This window comes from Dendrobium catenatum, unplaced genomic scaffold (genome assembly GCF_001605985.2).
Source record: "Dendrobium catenatum unplaced genomic scaffold, ASM160598v2 fragScaff_scaffold_412, whole genome shotgun sequence".
In the NCBI taxonomy this organism is placed as follows: domain Eukaryota; kingdom Viridiplantae; phylum Streptophyta; class Magnoliopsida; order Asparagales; family Orchidaceae; genus Dendrobium; species Dendrobium catenatum.
In genome coordinates this window covers 997,626-1,022,644 of record NW_021318874.1, presented here as the reverse complement: position 1 = coordinate 1,022,644, position 25,019 = coordinate 997,626, and the positions used below count along the sequence as shown (strand labels likewise).

The 25,019-nt window shown below is 35.3% G+C and overlaps 1 protein-coding gene across 2 annotated transcripts in view; it reads left to right on the top strand.

Moving 5' to 3' along the window:
* LOC110092723 (AUGMIN subunit 6) overlaps positions 1-16,301 on the top strand; it is a 22,942-nt gene extending 6,641 nt beyond the window's left edge. The window contains exons 7-14 of one of the 2 annotated variants that reach the window (XM_028694161.1): positions 2,948-3,008; positions 3,088-3,358; positions 10,744-10,869; positions 14,843-14,998; positions 15,098-15,335; positions 15,418-15,690; positions 15,794-15,915; positions 16,045-16,301. In XM_028694161.1, the coding sequence (XP_028549994.1) occupies positions 2,948-3,008; positions 3,088-3,358; positions 10,744-10,869; positions 14,843-14,998; positions 15,098-15,335; positions 15,418-15,690; positions 15,794-15,870 (1,202 nt within the window). In that variant the 3' untranslated portion in view covers positions 15,871-15,915; positions 16,045-16,301. Of the gene's footprint in view, positions 1-2,947; positions 3,009-3,087; positions 3,359-10,743; positions 10,870-14,842; positions 14,999-15,097; positions 15,336-15,417; positions 15,691-15,793 lie in introns of both variants that reach the window. The other variant, XM_028694162.1, reaches the window with a different exon arrangement.
* Positions 16,302-25,019: the final 8,718 nt, after the last annotated feature.

The window sequence follows — 25,019 nt, the reverse complement described above, 5'->3', positions numbered from 1 at the left end:
ACTAAAAATACATTCTTTGAAATAAAACCTAGGAGCCAATGGTTTTACATATTACAAAAGTTAAGCAAAATGAATCGCTAATAAGAAAAACACAAGAAGATCAATATGAGTGAAGGAAGCAGCAGGCATGAGCACATCCACCTGAAATGAAGCCACGTGAACAAACCAAACAACAATCTGCAAGAATAACATAAAAAATAAACTTGCAAAAAAAGACAAAAGCCAACAATCCACCAGGCAACTTAAAGAGCCAACGAGAGCCAATAAACACAAAGAGGACAAACAACAGCCCACCAAAACAAATCCAACCGATGAAAGAACCTCAATCCCAAGAGCCAACAACCAATCATGCCCAAAAAAGTGAAAAATCCAAAAAAACCCAAGAACAATACAAGGTGCGAAGAGGTAAACAGACAACACCCAAGCCAAATAGGACCCAACGACAAAAAAAAGGGAAACAAGATCCAAAAAGAAGATTATTTCTTTTTGGATTTCTGTCATTTACGTTTATTAATTTTTTTGAAATAATCTTCTTTAGCAATTTGAATAACATTTAAGTCATAAATTTCCTAAGAGTCCACTCCTTACACATCAATTTCCTTCCAAGCATTCCAATTAGCTGAAGAATCACAATAAGCTAACCAGTCACCTTGAACTACCTCCTTTTCCTTTGATTTGAAAGCTAATTGAGCTAACAAAATATCATTCGATACAAGAGAAATGGGAACATCGATGAAAGGCACTTCAACATTCGTATCCATAGGATCTTCACCATCAGAAACAACAACACCCAGAGTATCCAAACCCAACCCAACATCTCTACTCACAACAGAGACACCAAAAACCAAAAGACCCATAGGGCTAACAGCTTCACCCTAGGTTCCAAAGGAATATAATTAACATCAGAATCCACAACAACATCAACACCATCACCAACATTAGAACTAGGTGACACAATGTGACTAGCTATAAAGTTAACCTTACAAGTGTTGGATCCCAAAACCTCATTAACACCCTCTCTGTTTTCACAAGAAAAAGCCATAGGCAAAACAACAGTTGATGGAGCAGTGACATCGTCAATGTGACCGACCACACCAGTACCAACATCCTCATCATTAACAATTAAAAAGCAATTATCCTCATTAACCACCATAACAGTAATCGGCAAAATAGGCATCAAAGTAGCTTCATTATCCAAAATTTTCAAAACAACAGTTGCATTCCCATCAGAGCTAACATTAGCATTACCCGAATTGGTAGCATTAGTATTAACCGTCACTTGGACAGAGGTAGGAATGGGATGACAGTCACCCTTCAAATGCTCGATACATTTATATTGAGCACAAAACGGAGGAAAATCCTCCATCACAACTTGTTGGATGTACCCAAATTTTTCAGGACCTAGCAAAACTATTAGAAATTTTTTTGATAATGTCAAACTCAACCAAAACATGCGCTACAGAGGGATGAGAGCCAATAGAGGTAGCATTATTAACTTTTAACGGTCGACCAAACAACAATTCTAGGCCGTGAAGGATATGAGAGGAGAATAGATGTGACCATAAGTTTGGGAATAATATCCAAATGGGGATAACCGGAGACTCCACACCAATGTCAAGTAAAGGAGATCATTTTGTCAATTTCATGTAGCAGTTGTTAACAAAGTAAGATCTATGAAAAAATACTCTGCTATAGTTAAGATCATTAACCAAATTAATCAAAGCATGTGAATGATCCAACAAAGTAACTGAAAAATTTCCATTTAGCTTGAGATTGAAAAAAAACTTCCGGATAGATTCAAGACTAGGTTGGCGAGAAGGAAAATAGCCAACTAACTCAAATTGAAGAGGAGACGCAAGAGTAAGAATCTCCTCCTCCAATATCCACAGTGAAGGCAATCTACAAAAGGTAGTAGATTTTAGGTCGGGAAAATACACAGCGGGGGAAGTTCCAGATAAAGCATTAAGGAAAGAGCGGGATTTGATCGACCATCTAAATAGTTAGGATCTACCAGCCGATTCACTGCCATTCTGCCGAGCGGAGGTGGACGAAAAGGAAAAAAATCGAAAAATCACAAACCAACACCAAAGGACAGGAGGAAAATGAGAAACTTCCTTGAAATCAGTACCGACAATAGTGGCGGCAGCCAGCACTGCTGGAAGAGGGCTAGGAAAAAACCTTAGTAAAGCAGAGCGTGTATGAGATGAGAGCATTGTGACTTCTTATCAAATAGCTGCCCATTGATCTATAGGAGCAAACCAAACTAGGTATCAAATAACTGCCCTATCCTAATCAAAACCAGCATATGTAGCCGAACTAGATTAGGGAAAGAGTTAAAAATAATAAAGAACATAATCTATTCTCATAGAAACATTCATAGGCTTGATAAAATTAAAATTGAAATTCTGCAAACCAAAGGAACTAAAGTAGTGATTTGCATTAGCTTTTATTTAATTATGAACTTTAAATCTGTTTGGATAATTTCTTTTTAATTAAGAGAGTTTCAACAGGTCTATTTCATGAATGTTTAATAGCATTTATGTTGATGGTGTTCTCATCTCTGCAGCACTCATGGCATTGCCTAGCACATACCTGTTTCGTGCAGTTGTGCCATTTTTATTTCATATTATTTTTTTGCCATTGCAATCTCAAAAGTTTGACATCCCTGTGCATGCTGGTACTATTTTATGCTCATTATTAATAGTAGCTGCTGAAACAGAAGCATTGGAGAAAAAATGTGCTTAATTTACTCTCCTTACCCATGGGTTTTAGCCGTGTAATCTCAATTTATATCAATAATTTTTTCTTGAATTGTTTAGATGTTTCTGCTTATTCATATGCATTGTTATAAGCTGTAAGTTTCTGTTATGAAATCAAATAGGAGTGGCTTTACTTAAATTTTTTTATTTGGAATAATTATATGGTTATACTAGTATGTTTTCTGCAGGCCAACATGAAGTTCTTGCTTCAGGTCCTATTGAAGATCTGATTGCATATCGTGAACATAGGTGAATTTTTTACTCTTTCTGAAAATCATGTATGTACTTTTCTCTGTTTTATTTTTTGGCATACACGCTTTATTATTAGGTATCGAATCTCTGGAACATCATTGGCTGCTGCCATGGATTTAAGTAGCCATGTTCCACATTCAGATTTGCTGGCTACTCACACAAGCAAAATGCTGTCATCTATTGATACCTTTGAACAAATTGATTCACCTCAGTTCCAGGGGAACTCTCATATTCTTTCTAGAACAGATGATAGGGGTGGACGAGTTAACCATACTGTTGATATAGCTGAAATTCTTAGACGGTGGACTCATGCATTACAACATATTCATAAGCAATCCCTGCATATGGTATTATGTTTTCTATGCATGCTAATTCATTTCCATTCTGTAAACCAGATTAGTAATTACTTTGGATTGCATTGAAGGCAGACTTTTTTACAGTTTTGATTTTGTTTTATCATTATTTTCCTTCCAAAAATATGTGATCCTGTATTGATAGAAAATATCATTCTGCAGTATTTTATTTTCTGTGCTTGGCGGATTTGTTTTCATAACAAATTCACTTTAACTGATTCAATTTCTTCTTTTAGTTTGCAATTTTAGTCATCAGTAATATATTTTTGACCCTTTCAACTAAAATTATTGCTGCGAAGGGTTGCACAAATAGTACTTTCTGTGATGTACCATTTCCCTGATTTTTTTTATGCCAAGCTAGCCTCTGTTCCAAAATGTCAGTATTAGCTGTTGAGATTGAGTTCAATCTTTTTTCGATGCAATGGATTGAAGGCATCAAGATTTAATCTCGTATTGTGTGCAAATTTTTTTTTTGAACTTGCATATTTCATTATATAAACAAAAAGAGCAAAAACTACCACTAAGAGTTTACAATTCTATCACTATCTTCCTTTGGCAAAATAAAAAGAGGAAGGAAGTTTATCACTATTAGAATCATTCCATACAAAATTATAATTTAAGGATACAATAAAAATGAAAGAACAAAATGGAAGTTAAGCGCAAAATTTAGGCAATTTCATCATATAAGCAAGATTGAACATTGAACTGAACTTGAAAGGATTTACAGGAAAATTATGATGAACTTGGTGGATTGCTTACAGGCATTAACGAAACCAACTAGTCACACTTCTAGAGCTCTTTTGAACAATCTAGAACCTTGCACACAAATGAATTGAATGAACTACAACACTCCCTCCTATTCATAGGAGGAATGATTCCTCACGGGGCCCATCATACAAATTACAATCATATGAAGACAAAAAATATGACATTATGAAAAGCACAGTGAGATTTCAACTCGTCTTCCATGCCATTAGATCTACAACATGCACACACAAGTGAACAGAAACTTTACTAAAATTTAAAACTAAAATTTTTCACACATCCTACTGACCAAATATTTGTGCAAGCAATAAAATTCAATTATTTTAAAATTATGTGCTTGCTTCACAATGCAACATTCAAATTCACATGAAATATAAATGCATCCAAAATATGAAAATGCATTGTGTAAATACATAACAAAATAAGAAAGTGGAGTTTTGGGGTTGTGGTTTCTTCTGCCCTGTGCTTCATGCGGCAGGCATTGGCGAAGGATTACCTGATTTTTCATTATCGATTTGTCAGGATATTTTTGCATCTTCATCCCTATGCTTTTGCTTTGGCAGGTTTGATGAAAGAGTAGATGTCTATGACCAAAACCCTTTAGGTTTGCATTAGGTCGGTGGCGTAAAGTCATTAGTCCAGAGTTTTTTGCATAACGGACTTGTTGATGACAAAATCCTCTATGTTCAACTTTAAGATTTATATAAACTATAGGATATTTTCTTCGGTCCTTTGGTTTGTGCTTTCGCGGACTTGTTGAAGAATTTGCAGATTTCGAATTTAGTTATAGTATCAAATATAGATAGTATCTTGATCCTTAACCAGTTGAGAGGCTTCAATCCGAGTCACTTAAGTTCATCAGATTAGGTGAGCTAAGATTTGAAAGCTCTTTCGTCATCTGGTTTTTGAAATTGGGGTTCCTTTATTGTGGCATTTCTTATGCCGTGTTGAGTAGATGAAGCTGCTAGTGATTCAACCATATTTTGGCTTATTGGATCCGACCTCTTATACTCATTCAGACTTCAGATTGGAGCTATGGGAAGCATGCTCCCTGATGCTGAATCTACTGAAGTTGGTAGATTTTGAGTCATCCTTAGTGGTTGAATATTTAGAGCCTACGCACATATGGTAGTTGTTTGCGATTCCTTTCCACTAGAACTTTAATTCTCTGGTCAATTAGGAGAATCTTCTGGACTACAGCTACATGAACTTACCAAGTCAAATTAGCCTTCGTATTTCTTACAATCCCTACTGACGGGTTGACAAAGTGGAAGTTCCACTACTACGGCCTTCTTATAGCGTGTTGAGTAGACAGAGCTGCCAGCAATCCGATCATATTTGGGCTTGTTGGATCCGACAATTTACACCAATTCGAACTTTAAGCTTCAGGATATTGAAAGACTTCAAGATGTTCCAACTCGACTTGTTTGAGTAGGTAATCACAAAAGTCTCTTTTTTGGCTTTTAAAATCTTGGTGCGCTGGAGAATGTTGTGTCCTGAACTTTCGGAAGATCACCTGCATATAATTTGAAAGAGAAGTTGTTGTATCCTTCTATACGAACGAACATTTACAGTTGGTGATTTTAAATATTTATTTGGGGATCTCGGCATGTAGCACGATGTCGACCCAAATAAATATTTAAAATATCCCATGTCATGTGGGAGATTTTGGATAGGCTTTGTATTTCGAGATTTTAAATATTTATTTGAGAATTTCGGACAAGTGGCGTAATGTCGACACGAATAAATATTTAAAATGCACTCAATCTTGTGGGGATTTTAATGGGCTCTTTGAAATGCATTCTTGTACTACAAGAGAGTTTCAAGTATAAGATATACTTATGTTAGATAATACATATAAAGTACATGATGGTTTAACATATAATCATTCTCATATATAGTATTTCTTCAGGTATCGATCGTTGATCGGCGGCATGGGCCTCTGACCATCCATATCGATCAACTGATAAGCTCTTCCTTGATACACATTCTCGATGACAAAGGGGCATTCCCAGTTGGACACAAATTTTACACCAATTTTTTGGTGTGGGATGATTGGCCTTCTTAGCACCAGGACCAATTCCCCTTCTTGAAATGATCGATGACGCACCATTCGCTCAAAAGACTTTGCCATCCTCGCCCGATAGATTTCTAAGTTCTGTAGAACTTGTAGTCTGACTTCGTCGAGTGCATTGAGCTCTTTCATTCTTAATCAATCGTTTTACTCGTGGGTCAAATCGTGTTGAATAACTACACAAAGTGATGGTAGCTCGATCTCTAAGGGTAACACAACTTCAATCTCAAACACCAGTGCGTATGGAGTGGCTTTGGTCGGCTTCTTATAATTAGTACGATACGCTCATAGTGCCTCTGCCATCTTTGATTGCCACTATTTGGTGCAGAGGATTTGGCGGCTGATGTATAACATCACCATGAATTTGACACTCGTAGCACCTCTTGGTGTAGTCAATACAATCTATAACTATTATTGGCCAATACTAATTCATCCTCTTGGTTTTAGCAGTTATTTTGGGACCTAACTGATGTGCACCACAAAGTCCTTTATGGACTTCTACTACCACTCTATCAGCTTTCTTGGTCCCTAGGCATCTTAGCCACATTTGATCAAAAGCTCATCGATATAATGTGTCGTTGATGAACGCGTATCGCAACGCTCTCTTTCGGATTTGCATAGCTAGAGATTTGTCTATTTGGAGTTTATTTTCTTTGAAACAGTCGATGAATGGTTGCCTCCAAAACAGTTGATGAATGGTTGCCTCCAATCCTCTCCTTCCTCAATATTTAAGCAATATAATCATGACTCTAAGCATCTACTGGTTTTATACTTTTATGTCTCTTGACCATATGATGTTCTTCTGGTTGATTTTCAATAGTGATATGTTGGGGTGGTTGAGTATCAACCGGGGTTGCATCCTGTTGGCTTAAATTTAGTATTCTCTTTGCCTACGGGAATTGTAAGATTACCGGCTCTAAGACCCAACGGCTATAAACTCCAATCAGTATGGGGTCTTCTTTGTGCGTATTCGCCACATCCTTGGCTAATTTGGCCAGACAATCTGCTCTGTTGTTCTGACCTCGAGGAACTCGAGCTATTTTAATATTTGACACTTGTTTAAGAAGCTTGAGAGTTTGTCGGTAGTAGTTGACCAATTCAAGTTTACAAATCTTGTAAAAGTCCAAAACTTGATTTGTCACAAGTTGAGAATTGTCAGAGATTTGGAGATTTTGGATTGTAACATTGATTGCAATCTCCAGTCCTGCTATTAGAGCTTTGTACTCGGCTTTATTATTGGTTCGAGGCTCAGTTAAACTGAACGAAAATCTCATTATAGCTCCCTCAGCGATATGAAATGGAGACTGATGCCAGTTCGAGCTTTTGCTAGATTTGGAGGTTGGTCATGCTTAATCGACAATGCATCGTTGAAATACATCTCCCAAAATTATAGTTTCTCATCTTCCTCGAATCATTGGGCAAAACGTCGTTGAGCAGGGAATCTGCAGGAATATGATGTGTGGCAAGAAAATCTGCTAATGCTTGTCCCTTTACCGCCTTTTGTGTCATATACATGATATTAAATTGCATGAAAGTATCATTAATTTCTGGTGTCATGGAATTCCACAACCAAGATATGATCATGGAGTCTGTTTTATCTCTTGCCCAAAAATTAGGATCTTCTCCTTTTAGTCCTACCCAAAGGAGGTGATTCATCTTTTATTTCCCTTTCAAGTAGGTCTTCACAAATTGATAGCACTTCAAGTAATTATTCCCATTTAAGCGATAGGAAGGTTGCATATTCTGAAGATTTTCTCTTCCTTGGTGCACCATAGAGTCGTCCATGGAGCTTTGGGAGGAATTAGCTTCAGACATTTTGGTGGCAAATGATAGCAATGAAGATTATATTAATCAAGCCAACAAGGTGTAGGGCATCAATGAAGGCTGTGTTGGCTATAAGAGTAGTAGCAATAGCAAGAGAAGACCAGCAATAAAGGCCGCTTGCTCCTCTTTACTTCCTTCTCTTTAGCCTCTAAACAAGAACGACATTGAAGGTCGATGGTGGAAATCATGGATTATATCTCTTTATGCTCTGATTCCATGTTAAATTCAGATAATTGGAGAGGGAAAATGTTTAATTTTATTGCTCAAACATGTCCATATGTATAGATCTATACAAGATATCTTAATAAAGAAACAAATAATTACAAAATCATACATAATTGCTTGAATATAATCCTTCCTGAATCAGCCACCTAAATATGGAAGGATATCGACACAATCCAGGTGAGCCTTCTATGGATAGCCATCCTAGCCGTGGGATTAAAATGCCAAGGGGCCGCGGAGATCGACGCAATCCAGGTGAGCCTCCCATGGATTCCCATCCTAGCCGTGGGATCAAAATGCCGAGGGATGGCTTAGATTTAACAGTTCAAGAGGTATATAATCACTCTAAAGATATCAAACTAATAGTATCTCAATTTCAATTATGAGATTCCTACAAAAATGATGGGCCTGGTTACAAAATGTCATAATCGGAGGATTCAATTATCTAAATAAAGCTCTTGATCATAAAGATAACATATTGAGCCTTCTCTCGTATGACATGTATGATCATTACTAATCATAACCAAAGAGAATTTTGTCACAAATACCCTCTCAAATTTATATAATTTTGGTCTCTTTTCCCAATAGTTGGGTCAATCATAACTAGATGGGTCATCATCAAAGTTAAGCTACCAACCACAGAAAAATACACTTTACAACAATGGATTAGGAGGAATTGTTGAGTTTTCCACTCCATACGAGGATACCGTTACTCTCCCGTGATGACACAACTATTATAAATCATAACCCTGGAGTTCTCTATTTTTTAAAAAGATTTATATTAAATAATAAAAAAACAAATAAAGTCAAGCAATAACAAGCCGCTATACACTCAAAGTAACCACCCATCAATCCATTATTAACAAACAACTAACCTCATATCAAATGTATTCATATGACCACACTATAAAATTTGGCACCATTAAGGATAGGGCCTTATCGCGATTACGCCATTATATTACAATTGCATCTCAATCCTGAATATTTGTAATTAGGGGTGTCAATATTTGACCCGACCCGAACCCGACCCAAAAATTTCGGGTTCGGGTCAACCCAAACCCGAACCGGGTCGGGTTCTGGTTGACCCGGAAACCCGAAATCAACCCGGTTTGATCCGTTTTTAATTAATTTAGGAGGGTTTTAAAAAAAAATTATGAACTAAGTAAATGATATTTCAAAAAATTATAAACATTATTGCCCAAATTAAATTAATCTTGATTTATTTTAAATTAATTGAAGTAAATCTTACCTTAATTTGGTTTAGATTTAAATAAATTAAATTAAATAAAAAATTTAATAAAATATACCCGAATCGGGTTGGGTTCGGGTTGAGCCGGACCCGAAGCGGGTCGGGTTCGGGTTTGGAAAACCGACCCGTTTGCAAAAACGGGTCGGGTTGAACAGTGTCGGGTCAATTTTGAGTTGGACCCGAACCCGACCCGGTTTTGACAGCCCTATTTGTAAGGACTAAGCCTATGAGTTTTTTTTTTGTTTTTTTTTTTTATTTTTTAATTTTACTAAGCCTATGAGTTGGCTAGGTTAGATTGAGTCGGCTACCTTCTTTGATAAAGTAGATCAAGGTCCATTGCTGCTCAAGATAATAAAATAATGGGATGATGATTGGGTTTGCCATCATTCTCCTACCATCTACTTTGACATATGACAATATATCTTTTTTTTTATGATCCATATTTTTGCCACTAAAAGCAAATCATACTAGAGCCTATAGACTATCTTTAATAGAAAGTTCTCTCTTGCAATCGAGAGAAGCAATTAACCATTGGAGTTTGTACAAAAGTGCAAAATCTACGGGTAATGCTTATCTAATATTTAAGATGAAAGTCAACATGAAATCACTTGAATATGAAGCCTTCGGAGATTTTTTAGAGCTCAAAATTCCTTGAGAGAAAGATGGCTGTCATTAGCATTAAAGTACAAGTACATACTTTTTTATTATTTGGCATTTAAGCAGCATGTTCATTATAATTTATCTCCTTCAATTCAGGTAATTGCATAGCCTTTATCATTCATGTTTGATGATCGCTGCAAGCGTTATCTGTCTGTGATTATATACTATCAATTTTAATCTCTTCGTGGGTGTTAATAGATGTCTAATAATAATTTTTATAAACCTCAACACTTACGTAAGGACTTTTAGCTTGTAAGAAAGCTAGGATGGCAAATTAGAGCAAATTAGTGAGTCGTTCTTTTGAGGCATTGCAATATTGCTAAATTTTTTATTTATTTAAACAAGCATATACTCTTTGGTCGGTGCAAATAATTCTTGTTAAGATTATTTTGCAGTAACTTTAGCTCGTTAATTATTTCCATAAAAAGTTTATATCTGTAGGTTTGACGGACCTCATGTTTGTATTTTTTGTGTTGATTTAGGCAAATGAGAATGTTATTTTAGCCATGTAGTTTGACCCAACAATTATTATTATATTTGTACCAGCTTCATTAATTATTTACATCAAGAATTTTATATATTTAGGCCAAAGCTAATGATCGGGAGGACCCAGCACTACTTCACTTGATGTCTGAAAATGGTTCTGATGGTCATACGGAATATTTGGCGGCAACACTTGCTGAACATCAACAGCATTTAGTAAGCCTAGAGGTGAAGAAGAATTTCTCATATAACTAGCACAATGCTTCTATTGTTTTTTGACTATTGAATAGCATATCTAATTACTTGAGAGGCAATAATAACTCTGTTAATGCATTAATGATATTTCAGGTAGCTTTCTCACAAATAAATGGAAGCAGTGCTTAACAAATAGTAGTTATTAAACGTAATTGTTTTTGTGTTTGGTTCAGTTTTTTTATTTTTAGAACCCTTGTGGGAATTAAGGTTCCCTGTCTTGGTCTTTGCTGTTTCTGCTGGGATTCTAATCTTGCGGAGTTGTTTGTCTTGAACTTTTACTTTTGTGTGTTTCCTCATTGGTCGTCTCTTAATGTTTCCTTGTATATTTTCGTTAATTTTAAATGTAATTGACTAAAGATGTCAATATTGTGATTTTAGGCAGGCAAATTCTCATTATAAAATTATGTATCAAGCTCTCCCTAGAAACCACATTTGTTGAATCCTTATGTAATTGTCACTTAATTTTATTTTTCTTACCGTGTTATGAGAATTGATCTCAGGGGTTGCTTTATTCGAGTCTAGCCTGTGCAAGAAAATTGTGTTTTTCAACCTATTGTTGACATAGAGAAAACGAGTTCCTAATTGTGAAATGAGAATCAGAACCAATGTACGTAAGAAGTGATGGAAGCTCCAAGGTATTTCGAAACAATTATACTAGATATGCATGGATGATGTAGCAAGAATTTGAAGAAGAGAAGAAAAAAGCAGATTATTTTTAGTGCTAGGAATAAGACGGTTTCATAAGAAGATTGGAGACACACTCACCCAAACTAAGGGAACTCACTCACTCTCGACAGAGGAATCACACTTAAGAAACCATTCAGCTTAAATTATGCCAGTACAATCAGTGGCTAAACATTCCCAAAACAATTCCTTATAAGCCCAAATAGGCCACCATTTGTAGTGAAGGGGAAGTGGATTTATTGCTTGGATTTACTAGCTGTCGGGACCAGCTTCCCATGCACTAGCTGTTCATTGGAACTGTAGCCATTGGATGGTGTTAGATGCATCATCCTCCTGCCCTTCATCAAGAAGACTCATCCTACAGTTTGGTAACTTTTTGTATTTCTGCATAGATTAGTCTTCTTGTCATTGAGTGATGTAGGATGTCAGGATCTGAGGTTCATTAATGCAAACATATGACAAGATGCGCACAAAAGATCACAATCGCACTTTCTCAACTTTAAATTTATGCAAAGATTATCATCGTTTAATGTAAAATCAAAAAGCATATTTGATTCTTTCCAAACGATAATATTGAAGTCACCAAAATTTAGAAGTTAAATTTTGGCGATAACTATATGCACGAATATAAATTCAGTCATTTCACACCACAAAAAGTAAAACTAGATTGGACTAGACTTGATTTTTTTTTTCTTTTTTATGGTTTGAGTTCAGTGGACTAGACTTGATAATATCTCAATTGTGCTTAAAAACCAATCACAGATAATTTTGTCAACCTACATATGTGATTCATAATGCAATGACAAATACATGCAGACACAATTTCACAAAAATTGATGTGAAATGTCCTATTTAAATAATAACAACACCCATCTTTCTTTCATTTTGCCAAATGAACTGTCATGATTCATTCAGAATGTCAAAATGATTTAGATAAATCTCGTCTTGCACCACATGAATGTGGGCGCACAAACAAAATTAACACATGAAATGAAAATTGCGAAGAGAATGCACACATTCATATATATATATATACTCTCCTTGACTCCCTCCCTGAAATTTTCTTCTGTTTCTTCTTTCTCTCCCAAAAAAATTCTCTTCCTCATGAACATCCCTTTTTTTTTTAATATTCTCCGTATATATATCTGATGTGAAACTACTAGGAGTTACGTTTAGAAATGAGAAAGAAAATTGTTTTAAGTTTTGCCCTTATAAATTTATTTCAATCATGCAAGAGAGAGTTAAGAATTTGAAAAATTTAACTTACTTGGGCCAAAGATTTGCAATAGAGAATAACCAAGACTATCCTTTCAAAAAACTAAGGTAATATTAAATGCAAAGTACAAGTAACATAATCCAACACTTAACAATGAGAGGTTCACCTCAAGGCCTTCTCACTCAACTACTTGTAGGCTTTAGCGGAGAAAGATGAGCCAAATAATGAAAGATATTACCACTACAAAGATGGCGCCGAAGAACTTTGTTGGTGGAGAGGTAGCCGGTGGAGATGGATGTAGTGGGTGGCCGGCGAGGCTCTAATCGTAGCTTGAAAATCGTCGGTCGATGATGCTTGCAAGAATCGGGACGACTCGCTCCAAATATTCTTCAACGGTGGTGTCGTCTTCAAATCCCACGTCAAAGCACAGAGATCTTAGAATGTTGATGCTTCCGTCGGCGTTGAATACAAGACCCCATTCAAGCTCGGGATCCGCCATTCAACATTGAAGAGAATAGGAGAGGTGTCGTCCTCTTCGTCTCTAGGCTTCTCAATGCACAAGAGAAGGAGAGAAAAGAGGAGGGGCCGGTGGGATTCCCAAGGGGAGAGGGTGAAGCCGGCGGGTGCAAGGGGGAGAGAGTTTGGGATTGGAGAAATTAGGTTTAAAGGAGAGTGTATGAGATTAATCAAAATCTGAAAGTTAATTTCAGTTTTGATTAAAATTGGGGGGAAATTGACTTGGATTTTGAATTTCAAATCCAAGGAATTATGACATTGATTGGGTAATTAATGGGGGAGCAAAAAGAGGGGATAGGCCAGCGGTTTCATAGAGGGAGGATGGAGTTATTTCAAAAACCTGAAATTAATGTCAGGATTTTGAATGGCTTTGGGTGAAGTTAATTTGAAATTTGAGTTCAAATCAAGTGGCCATCAATTGCATTGATTGGGGCAATAATGGGAGGAGCCCAAGTATGGGGCCGGCGGCTAGGAGAGAGAGAGGGAGGGGATTTGGGGAGTTTCCAAAGATGAATTGTGGTTTAGGAAAGTTATTCAAGAATCCAATCTATTTTAATTTAAATTGGAATCATGAAATAAACTTACCTAAATAGGAATTCTAAAATTGTAAAGATTTTGAAATTAAAATTTTGAATTTCAAATTGAATCCGATTTCCCTCTAACACTTGGTTCAACTAGGAAAGCGTCATGATGATTGAAATCATCATCATGCAAGGACAATGAGAGGAGGGGAGGGGCGGCTGTAAGGGAAGGGGCGGGTGGGGATTTGGTTGGTTGGTGGATTTTAAATGGGGGAGCTAGGGATCGGATGATGGTGGGATTATGGAAGCCGGCGGGTGGGAGTGCGGGAGGAAGTGATGAAGAAGACGATAGGATAGAAAGCCACGAGTCGAGGACTCTTCCAACGACTGGTGGGTCTTGCGATTTGCTCCCCTTGAGCTCTCTTCCCTCTCAAGCACTCATGCTAGAAAAGTATAAACAAAACATAAATCTTCTTTCAAATATTCATTAACCTCAATACAACATATGAGACCACTATATATAGGTCTCAACTCATAAAAAGAGAAAGTACGAAATTGCCCTCTGGGCTACAATAATAAAGTAACTCCCCACAGGGGTAAAATTGGAAAGACTGCAAATAAAATAAAATAAACTAAAAAAAATACATCATGACATCAAAAGTAGAGGCGCTGAATCGTGGCCGTCGATCTGCGGTTTCGCCGGTGATAAACATGTCGGTAGCGTCTGTCAATGTCCTCATCAATATCTTTCTTGATGTGGTAGAGGCTTTATTTTGACTCTTTTATGTGATATTGCTAGACGGAACTAGTGGCGGAGCCATAGTGGGGGTCTTGGGGGCATGGCCCCCACTAGCCCATTAACAAAAATGTATAACAGTAAAGCCCACAGCAAATGCAAAATCCCTTGGATTCGAACCCATTTCTTTTTGGAATATTTTCATCCTACTTAACTGGCAAAAAACCATTTCTTCTTTTCTCTTCATGTTTCATTACCTGTATCGAAATGTAGGGACTTGTGAATCAACTGAAAGCAGCAGTTCCAACAATGCAGAAGTCTATATTGGAGCTCACAGAAGAAGTGAATACCATATCTCCAATTTCCCTTGAAGAAAACAGAGAACAATCCATCTCACCTGTTGACACCCAATGCAGTGGAAGAACTCCAGTACGCAGTTCTCACTTCTACTCTAGATAAACATATTTACTGTGATCTTGCACTTCGATATTGAATTTTTGAAACTACCTAATTTGTATTTTACGATAGGAGAATACCACAGGTGCAATTGTTGAGATGACTTCCAGCGTCTTCTTAAAAGCCTCTGACAAGCCTGTTTTGAAACTACCTAATTTGTTTAATATAACTCCAAATTGGTCACGGAAGACTACTCACGGGGGAAAGCAGCATTCTGTATTTTCTCATCCTGAGAAATCAAAAAATTTGCCTAAGGATAATTCAATTGCCCCACTTTTTGGGGGTGATCATGCCAATTTTACCGAAGAAGGTTGGTACCTTCCTATATGGTTCTTTTATTCTCAAAACCAATTTAACAGTTTATACAATTTTACATTCTTCACAATTTGCAGATAGTGATATATATGCTCAGAATCTTAGGCGTGCTGTTCGTGAGGCCGCACTGTCAGGGCCATCAAATAATTCTGAGAACGCAGGGGATAAAACCAGCAATGCTGGTTTAGAGCATTTCTTTATTCCCCTTTCGAGTGATTTTCCTCACAAAGAGGGTGTGGTCGACCTACTTTTTTCTTCTCGTGACAGTGAAGAATCTCTTGAACAAGTTTTCTCACCTTCATATTTGAAGGATGAGCCAGTCTTTGATGATTGCTATGAAGACTTGCTTGGTATGTACAGTCCATCATATGTTCAATTGCTTTGCTCTCTCTTCTTTACCATCTATTATTGATAGATGCTATCAGGCTCTCAACGATTTATGTTGAACTGCAGCGCCACTGTCAGAGACTGATGCTGCCTTAATGGAAACTTCTAGCTGGTTACAGCACAATTTATCTCCTTGTTCGTAGTTGTGGAGAGTATCAATGATGGGTTAGCATCTCCTTTATTTTGTGGTATATTCTTTGTCCTACGTAACTTATCATTTGAATATCGTCTTCTAGTAAGTTGATGTCCAATGGTTTCAATTTTGCTAAAAGTACAAGCAATTTCACTCCCTGACTTGACCTGCAAAGTGCACCCAGGCAGGAAAGGTATTAGAGAAGATTTGTACAAGAAAGTCGTCCACGACCAATTTGGGAGTTGGATTAATTTGTGGTTTCAAAGGAAGGCTTGTTGGAGGCTTTCTCAGGATGAAGGCCAAGAAGTTATCAATTTACAACTTTCTGATTGCAAAAACATTCCTGAGAAAGCTAGGAAAAAAATCAACATCTTAGGTTTCATTTGTTACAATTTTATTACTTTTTTTTTTCAGATCATAATTAAAATTTCTATTTGACAATTATTTTTTTTTGCTACTTAAATAAAGTTTATACTAGAAACTCCTTTCTATAACAACTTTTAAAAATTTCTTTCTTTACAACAGCTTTATGTTTCGAACAAAACGGTGAAGTCCATCTGTGAACAGACGTTTTGGATAGTTTTATGCATCGTCGCCTCGAAACTTATGTCAATTTCACCTTTTTTACATTGTGTGGTGACCTGAGAAATATTATAAGCTATTTTTGGGTATTCTTGACTTTCCAAATGTAATGATGAAGTATATTTTGTGAACATGTGATGTTTGGGCAACATAGCACAATGTTTCGTACATAGGCCATCAATTTTGGCTGCCCTCACTCAATTGATGTACGAGAGGTCTCCCATTAGATTAATTTTTTGTTCCGATCATATCGACGCAATCCGTTTGATAACTAGAAGCCATTCATGTAATTTTTTTGACTATGTGGCACTCACCAATGGTTACTTTCATTGCTTGATCTTGCTGAATTACATGTGAGCAGCTCTTATTTGGCAAATTCGACATTTTGAATTCATTAATGCGAACCCTTTTTTTTAATCGGATGAAGTTTGAGTTATTTGACTATGTTCAAAGCGTTTTGATATTCATTACTTGTAACTCATTCGTTAGTCGCATTCTTTGGTACACTCGATTGACTATGGCACATATAATTAGAGGTCTATAAATGTCCCACAACAAATGTGGTATGTGTGTAGAGTGACTCATGTTTGTTGCATACTAGATGACCCTGCAGATCTCTAAGTGTATGTATTGGATGTCACACTGGAGTCTTCACCTTTGCAAATTTCCAAGAACACATTCGTAGCTATGTAATACCCAGAAAATTTAGGTAATAAAAATTTCAACATATTATAATTCTTTTAAAGTTTAAATCAGTTTAAATAATACATTTGAAGTACTATTAAGAAAACATTAGTATTAGTAATAAATAATATATTACATTAAGTTAATTATTTCTTATTTCCCAAAAGGTGCTTTCAATGGCTGTAAGTTGTAGTGGCAGTTGCATTGTGGAGCCTCTTTTTTCCAGTGGGTTTTCGCGTAAACAACTGAAGCCTATGTGAACCATGAAACTGTTGACGATGAAATCAACGGCTAGGAAGATGTTAGGCTGACTGTTAAAGCATGGCCGTTTATGGCCTTTCCATTAGTTAGTGTGGAGCTATGATGCACGTACACGGACACGTAAGTTATTGAAAATATATGGCACGGACACGAGCTAGACACGGTATTATAGTTTTTATATTTTAAAAATAGTGTATACAAATTAAATAAGTATAATTTTAAAAATAATTTGAAAATAATAAGTCATTTAACTAGAATTTGTGCTTAAAATGATTAGTATTAGGATGTTGAGAGTTAGGATCGATGTCGTTTATCAGTCACCAAGAGAGAAGATAAAAACACCTTCTTTGCCAAAAAGAAATGAAAATAAGAATATTCGATGATTGGTTATAAAGTGCAAATGTTGATTTGGTGTTGTGGATAGGAAATAAGAAATTTAGTTTAAATCCCGCCAAATACAATAAATTATATTTAAGATACGCGTGTCCAATTTATATTTAATATTTTTTAATCCGACATGTTTTTGGCGTGTTCGACAAGTGTCGGAGGAGTGTCGTGTCGGTACGGTGTTGGACACTGCACGCTTTTTCGAGGAGAAGTGTCAGTGCATCATAGGTGTTGAGCTGTGGTTTTTGTAGGGGCGCAAGCAGGCTGCGGCTAGTTCTGAAGAACAACGTGAAAGCAAGAGTTTGACTGGAGGAAGTTATTATTCGATGGAAAAGAAAAAATTTAGAGCGTGGATTCTGTAGAGTATCAAGTGATTCTTGGTGGAGTAAGAAGTAGAAGAAGAAAGAAGGAAGATGTTTCATCTATTATATGCGAAAAGGAGGTTACTTACAAAAGGAAAAAGAGTATGTGATGGAGGAATTGAAGAGACAGCTCTTCAAGGAATGAAGTAATAGAAATTTAATTTAAAAGTATATACTGTTATTTTTTTAGACACGAACATTAACATTTAATGAGAATTTATGGAAAAAGTTATAAAAAAGATAATGATGTTATTAATATATATTTATAGTTAAGTATTCATGTATGAGCAATCATTTGCAAATTTGAGTGAATCATATTTAGAATAAAATGTAGTATGAATGTTTTAAGATTTTTCTAGTTGAGAACATTTTGAAAAGAAATACTATTATGTACATACTACATACTCATGATCTTCATACAAATAGTATAACAATAATGCTGTATTGAAAATCTGCAACCCTATAATACAAGTATGAACTATGAATATGTAAAGTTTATTGAATATTAATTTAGTAAAGTTTGATTATAAAATGATGTAAAACTTATAACTGCAGGTGACGTAAAAGGGTTCCCATGTATGACACCTGCATTATAGGTTGGGCAAAAGGGATCCCAAAAATATAATACAGGCATAGCAGGTGGGGCAAAATGAATTCCTACAGAGGCAAAATGGACATCTATATTATTCAATGGTGATAATACCAGGTTTACTTGGTCTCCATTGAACATTCTTATGAAACTTTAACCAAAATTTCTAAAAACTAATATTGATATCCAGTATAATTTCAAATGAAGTAAATGTTAATGCTAAATATGATTTTATGTTATTTTATAAATAATAAAAAGTTTGATTAATTTATGATTTCAATATGGTGAGTTTTATAATTATTATATAATTTGTTAATTTATTGAGCCTCATAGCTCACCAGTTATTTTAGCTATTATACCAGCATTAATATTTTGGGAGATTTACATACATACCACACTATAATACTCTAATTATATATTTAACACTTAAAACTTTAATATTACATACATACCACCCTTAGTTCATTTTCATGTCAAATATGAGTGGTAGAAATGAAATATATGAGTGCTAGGAAGGAAATATGAGTGGCATATTTGATATTAAAATAATATAGAGTGGTATATGCGTAATATTAAAGTTTTGGATGTTAGATATGTAAATAGGATGGTATAAAGTGGTATGTATGTAAATTTCCCTAATATTTTTTGCTTCCTCTTGAGTAACACCCTGGAGGACATGAAATATCTATATAGAAATTATAATAATGTTAGCAAATGTAATATCAGATCTTAATGGAGCAAAATCGAATAAAAAGCATAGTGAAATGACAGTAAAAGCACAATGAAAGTGCATAAAAAGGGCAATGAAAGCGCTTTCACTACGCTCTGATTGCGCTTTTGCTGCTTTTTCACTGCTCTTTTGCTGAGCATTTATTGCATTTTATGCGGTTTCACTACACTTTAGCTACTATGTAAAGCAAAATTTTAACTAAAATTTACTCCAATAAAAATCTCAATACGTACCTATTATTCCTTCAAGCTTATGGGTATTTAGGGAGAAGTGCTCAAATAATCATATATGCAAAAGATCAAGTAAAGTAATATTAGATAATGAATTATAAAAAAAATTTATAATATGAATTAGATTTAAATGAACTTAGGATGCACCAATAAAAGAGATAGAAAATCATTTATGTAATCAAGTGGCTTATCCTTAGCAAATTTGGTGGCAATTTTATTAAATTCATGAACCAAAAATTTCCTAATACTCCCAGCCCAATTAATAGATGAGAACTCATATAAATTATTTGCTACAGAGATGAGCCTTCTATGAGAGCTTATTGAGAGAGACAAATAAATTAGAAATAAAAAATGTTATATAAGTCTTTAACATTGTTGCTTGGTTAGTTGATCTGTTTAGTTCTATCATTTCACTTTTTATATCAGTTGATAAAACTCCTGTAAGTGGCACATTCTGCCATATGATCTCAACTTCTCTGTTGGGCAAACTTGTGAGCAATATTTGGTCAAATTAACTGATGAAAGTAAATGGAGAAATTGAAGCACGAAAAAAATTTATTTTTGGAAAAAAAATATGTAAACAGAGCCACCTCATCATATGTGAATCTCAACAAATGATCTTTGATAATGAAGTTTTTTTTAGAGATATCTCAGAATTTCTGCAACTCGTATATCAAAGGTACATTTTGATGGAATGGTTGGAACTTCAAAAACTGATGGATGCTCAAAATCACAATAAAAGCTCAATAAAAGTGTAGTTTATTGCACTTTTCCAGCGATTTTGCTGAACTTTTGTTGTGCTTTAACTATGCAGTTAAAGCACAATGAAAGCGCAATAACAGTGTAAAACTACGCTTTTCTTTGTTTTTCCTGCGCTTTGGCTGGGCTTTTTCTTCACTTTCCCTACATTTTAAATGTGCTTTTTTGGGCTTTTCTTTTGCTTTCACTGCACTTTAACTGTGCTTTTACTGCGCTTTTAGTTCTCTTTGGATGTGCTTCTCTTTGTATTCATTTTAGTTGTACTTTTGTTTTTTTAGAAAAAAAAACACAATTAAAGCATAGTAAAATTGCAACAAAAGTTCAGCGAAAGCGCAGTAGATAATGAAGCTCTATTAAAACATATATAAAAACTGATATGAAACCTAATTTTGAAAACTTAAGATTTTGTAAAGATGTGCAACCTAGTTTTGAAAACTTAAGAAATTTATATATATATATATATATATAATAACTGATACCATGAAAGCGTACCATGAAAGCGCATCAAAGGTGCAACAAGTTGTACCTGTTTGTAAATGAGGCAAACTTTTACAATAACTGGAATGCGATCTTCTGAAATTCTGAAGGATTGGAAGAAGAATGTTCTGACCGAACTAGAGAGAGTAAGCGAAGTAAAAAAATGCTCGATGAAAAGTAAAATGACTTAGCTTTCAAGTCTTTTGAACTCCTGCCTGCGAATTCAAATTTTTAGGGTTGGACCAAGTTGGGTTTGACGTGATGACAAGATATAAAGGTCAGCATCTAAGAAGACATAAATAATTAACAATATCCAATCGAACATCTGCTTGCTTCTCCACATGTCAATATTTAATTGGAGTCCGGACATAGAGCTACGTCCGGACTCTGCACCTAATAATTTCTCTAGTTGAGAAGAGTTGTGTAGAGGGGAGAGGTATGGGGGACAGTAGTACTCGAACAGAGAGGAAAATGGGAGCTGGGTGAGTGAATGGAGAGGAGCAAATGTGAGTAGGTAGGGGAGAGTGGTGTATAGAATATGCTTTTTTTTTCTTTATAGCTGGCTGATTTAGGCTTCGTTTGGGACGGCTTTTTTTTGCTTTTTAAAACAGCTTTCTAGCACAAAAGCTTCTTGAATTTGAAAACTTTGTACTAAAAAGCCATTTTAAAAAACAGTACTAAAGCTGTCCCAAACAAAACCTTAATAGGGACTTAGGGAGTGGTCGACTAATGAGCTTGGGATAAGGCATGCTGATTTGCAGGGATATGAGGCTACTTAGGCAGCCGAGGCAGGTATAGGTAGAGGAATTGGCAGTAGATAGAATAGAATATGAGTTTATATAAATTTTGTTATTATTAAAGACATATAATTAAATATATGTATCTCTAATAAACTTAATCAAAATAAGAGAAAAAGAGATATGAATCAATGTCTAGGAATTTCTCATTATTCATGTGTCTCATCTTGTATGCCGTTGCCCTTAAACTTGTGCAAATTTTTAATTTTTGATTGTGCAATAAACATGAAATTATCACGGTTAATTATGGGTATTTTTGTAGCTTTGGATGCAACAATGACATTAGTTTTGTGAGCGGGCAAAGTTGGGGCAACATCGCATAATATTTTGTCTGTAGGCCGTCGATTTCGATTACCTTTGCTCAAATTGATATTGAGAGGTCAATCTTTGGGTAATTTTAATGTTTAGAGCAAATGGTGAAGTCCGTTTCGTGAACATACATTTTTGATAGTTTGCGCATTATCGTCTCGAAACTTGTTTCAATTTCACATTTTTGTATTGTGTGGTGACTCAAGCAATTTTACAGTCATTTCTGGGCATTTGCGATGTTCCGAACACAATGATGAAGTATGTTTTATGAACATGTGACGTTTGGGCAATGTCATGCAATGTTCAGTTCGTAGGCCATCGATTTTGACTGTTCTCACTAGGTTTGTGTACGAGAGGTTTCCCTTTAGATAAATCTCATGTCTCGATCACATCGACACAATCTGTTTGATGATCAGAAGTCATTCAGGTAGTCTTTTGATGACATGGCGCTTGCCAACGATTACTTTCATTACTTGATTGTGTTGATTTTCATGCGAGCAGCTCTTTTTTTTTTTTTTTTTTGACATTTTGAATTTATCAATGTGATCTATTTTGTAATCGGATGTAATTTGAGTGATTTGAATACAATCAAAGTGTTTTGATATTCATTACATGTGACCTATTCATTAGTTGCCTCCTCCGGTACACTCGATTAACTATGATACGCATATAGAGGTCAACAATTTACAAAGCAATAAAAAAATTGTCCCAATTGAAGCCTTAATTTCTTAATATTCGTTGAGTTAGAGATTTCTATACTGGTTTTCACCGTTTTCTCTGAATGTTCAGAATCCGAGGTATATCTCATTGCCTCATGCCCTCATCGGATTTGAATTTCTTAAGGATGGACGCTTAAAGATTGCAAAAGATCTTTTTATTGTAAAAATTTTCTAGCAAAAACTATCGTGGATAAGTGATAAATCTAAAATTTCTATTGTACTTATTAATAACATTTCTAAATGTGCAAAATAAATACTTTGAATTTGTTCATAAATATGATTGCATCATAATCATGTTTGTGTCCAATTAATATAAATTTATGTGCCAATTATATTCCTCTATTGTCAATTATAACGTCCTACTTGCTGAAAACTCAGTCTCACAGTGAATTCTTTTCGAGAGGTCCTCTATTATAAGACAATTTTCAATTAGGACATTTTAAGTTTAAACATATTCAATTAAGTTTTTAAACTAATATTCAACATACTATCATTGGTCAAGAAATCTAAATTATGCAATTGATTACCAATCATATCAATAGTAACATTAATGACATAGTCATCCAAGATTGTTAATAGCTGGCTCAACACTTGTAAACATAATTTCAAATTCTTTGAAATTTTTTGTATATATGGGCAGAGCCATAAATTTTTTGATGTGGGGCACAAATCATTGATGTAAACAAAAATTCCTAAACTTTTTTCATCCGGGCATGAAATCGGCATTGATAGTTTTAATTTTTTTTAAATCATTAGTTTCATTATAAAAAGATAAAATATATAATAAAATAAAAAACTTACATATTATTTGTACAATCAATTCATTGTCAATGTTATTAAATATATCATTCTTATAGTTTTTAAAGTAGCTTTATAGTAAAAAAATTAAAATATCTGTATTTAAAAAATTATTTTAAGAAGCATTAAGGAAGACATCCAAGACAAAGCCTTAGTTGCCAAATAGAGGGTTAGATTTTTGTTATGCTCCTCATAGCGGTCAAGGTGCAATTTTTGCATGGCTAAAATAATAATTTTGTGTTATATATATATATATATATATATATATAAAATTTAAATTTTAGATATTAGCAATAACTTTTGAGATTTTTACCACTTAAATGAGTTGATAACCAGGCAATGATATAGTTTGTTTGAGTTCGAATTAAGAAAAATTATAATTGTGATGAATAATAAAAGTATTTTGAAGATATGACTAAATCAAAGAAGTATGACTGTGAAAGAAAAGATGGACATACAAAAATATCACATTGTCAGCACATTTAATCAGTAAACGATCTAAATTTAAATACTATTTTTTTTTTAATTGTATTGGCCAAATATATATATATTGCGCGCGTGTAAATGAGTTGAGTAGTGATCTTATCGAGCTTGGCTCATCATTCAGAAAGCCAACTCGAACTTGAGCTCGTCCTACTGTAAATGAGCTCGAGCTGGCTCATGAGCCTCGGCGGTCTAGGCCGCCTTCCGCGTCATCTGCCTTCGCGTTGTCCGCCTCTGCGTCGTTCTCCTCAGCTTCGTTTGCCTCGTTTCGAGTTCCCACGCGCACCCACCTCGTTCCGAGTTCCTACACACGCCCACCTCTGAATCGTATGGACCCTCCTCATTCCTACTTCCGCCCACAAGAATACCCTAAACCCTAAACCCTAAACCCTAAACCCTAAACCCTAAACCGATTTTCAAATTTAATAAATAAATACAAAATATTTCAAAATATTAATTAATGATTCGACCCGGCTCGCGAGATCATGAGCTCAAGGGCGGAACCATTTAGGTTCCAGGGGGGGCAGTTGCCACCCCTCAAATTTTTTTTTTTAAATTTTTTTATATGATTTTTTTAGGTAATTTACCCTTTTTATTCATTTTTTAGTCTTTATTACAAGGGTTTTCATGCAATTGCTCCCCCTAAAATTTTTAAAATACTATGGTCTTTAGATAATTGCCCCCAACAGGTCGAACCCCGCCAGAAGACACTTCCCCCTTGAATTCCCGACATATATGTCTTATAAGTTTGCCCCCCCTGAAAATTAGGGCTGGTTCCGCCCCTGCATGAGCTGGGCTTCATCAAGCTCAAGCTGGTGGCCCGATAAACTCTGCTCATGAACTGTTTGCTAGGAGGCTCGGCTCACTTTACACTAAGTTTGTAGGTAGAGATCCACGCTCCTAAGTTGGTATTAATTTGTGGTGAATTTTGGCGGCTTTAAATCATAAAAACTCATTTCTATTAAAAAAAATAAAATCATAAAATAGTTTGC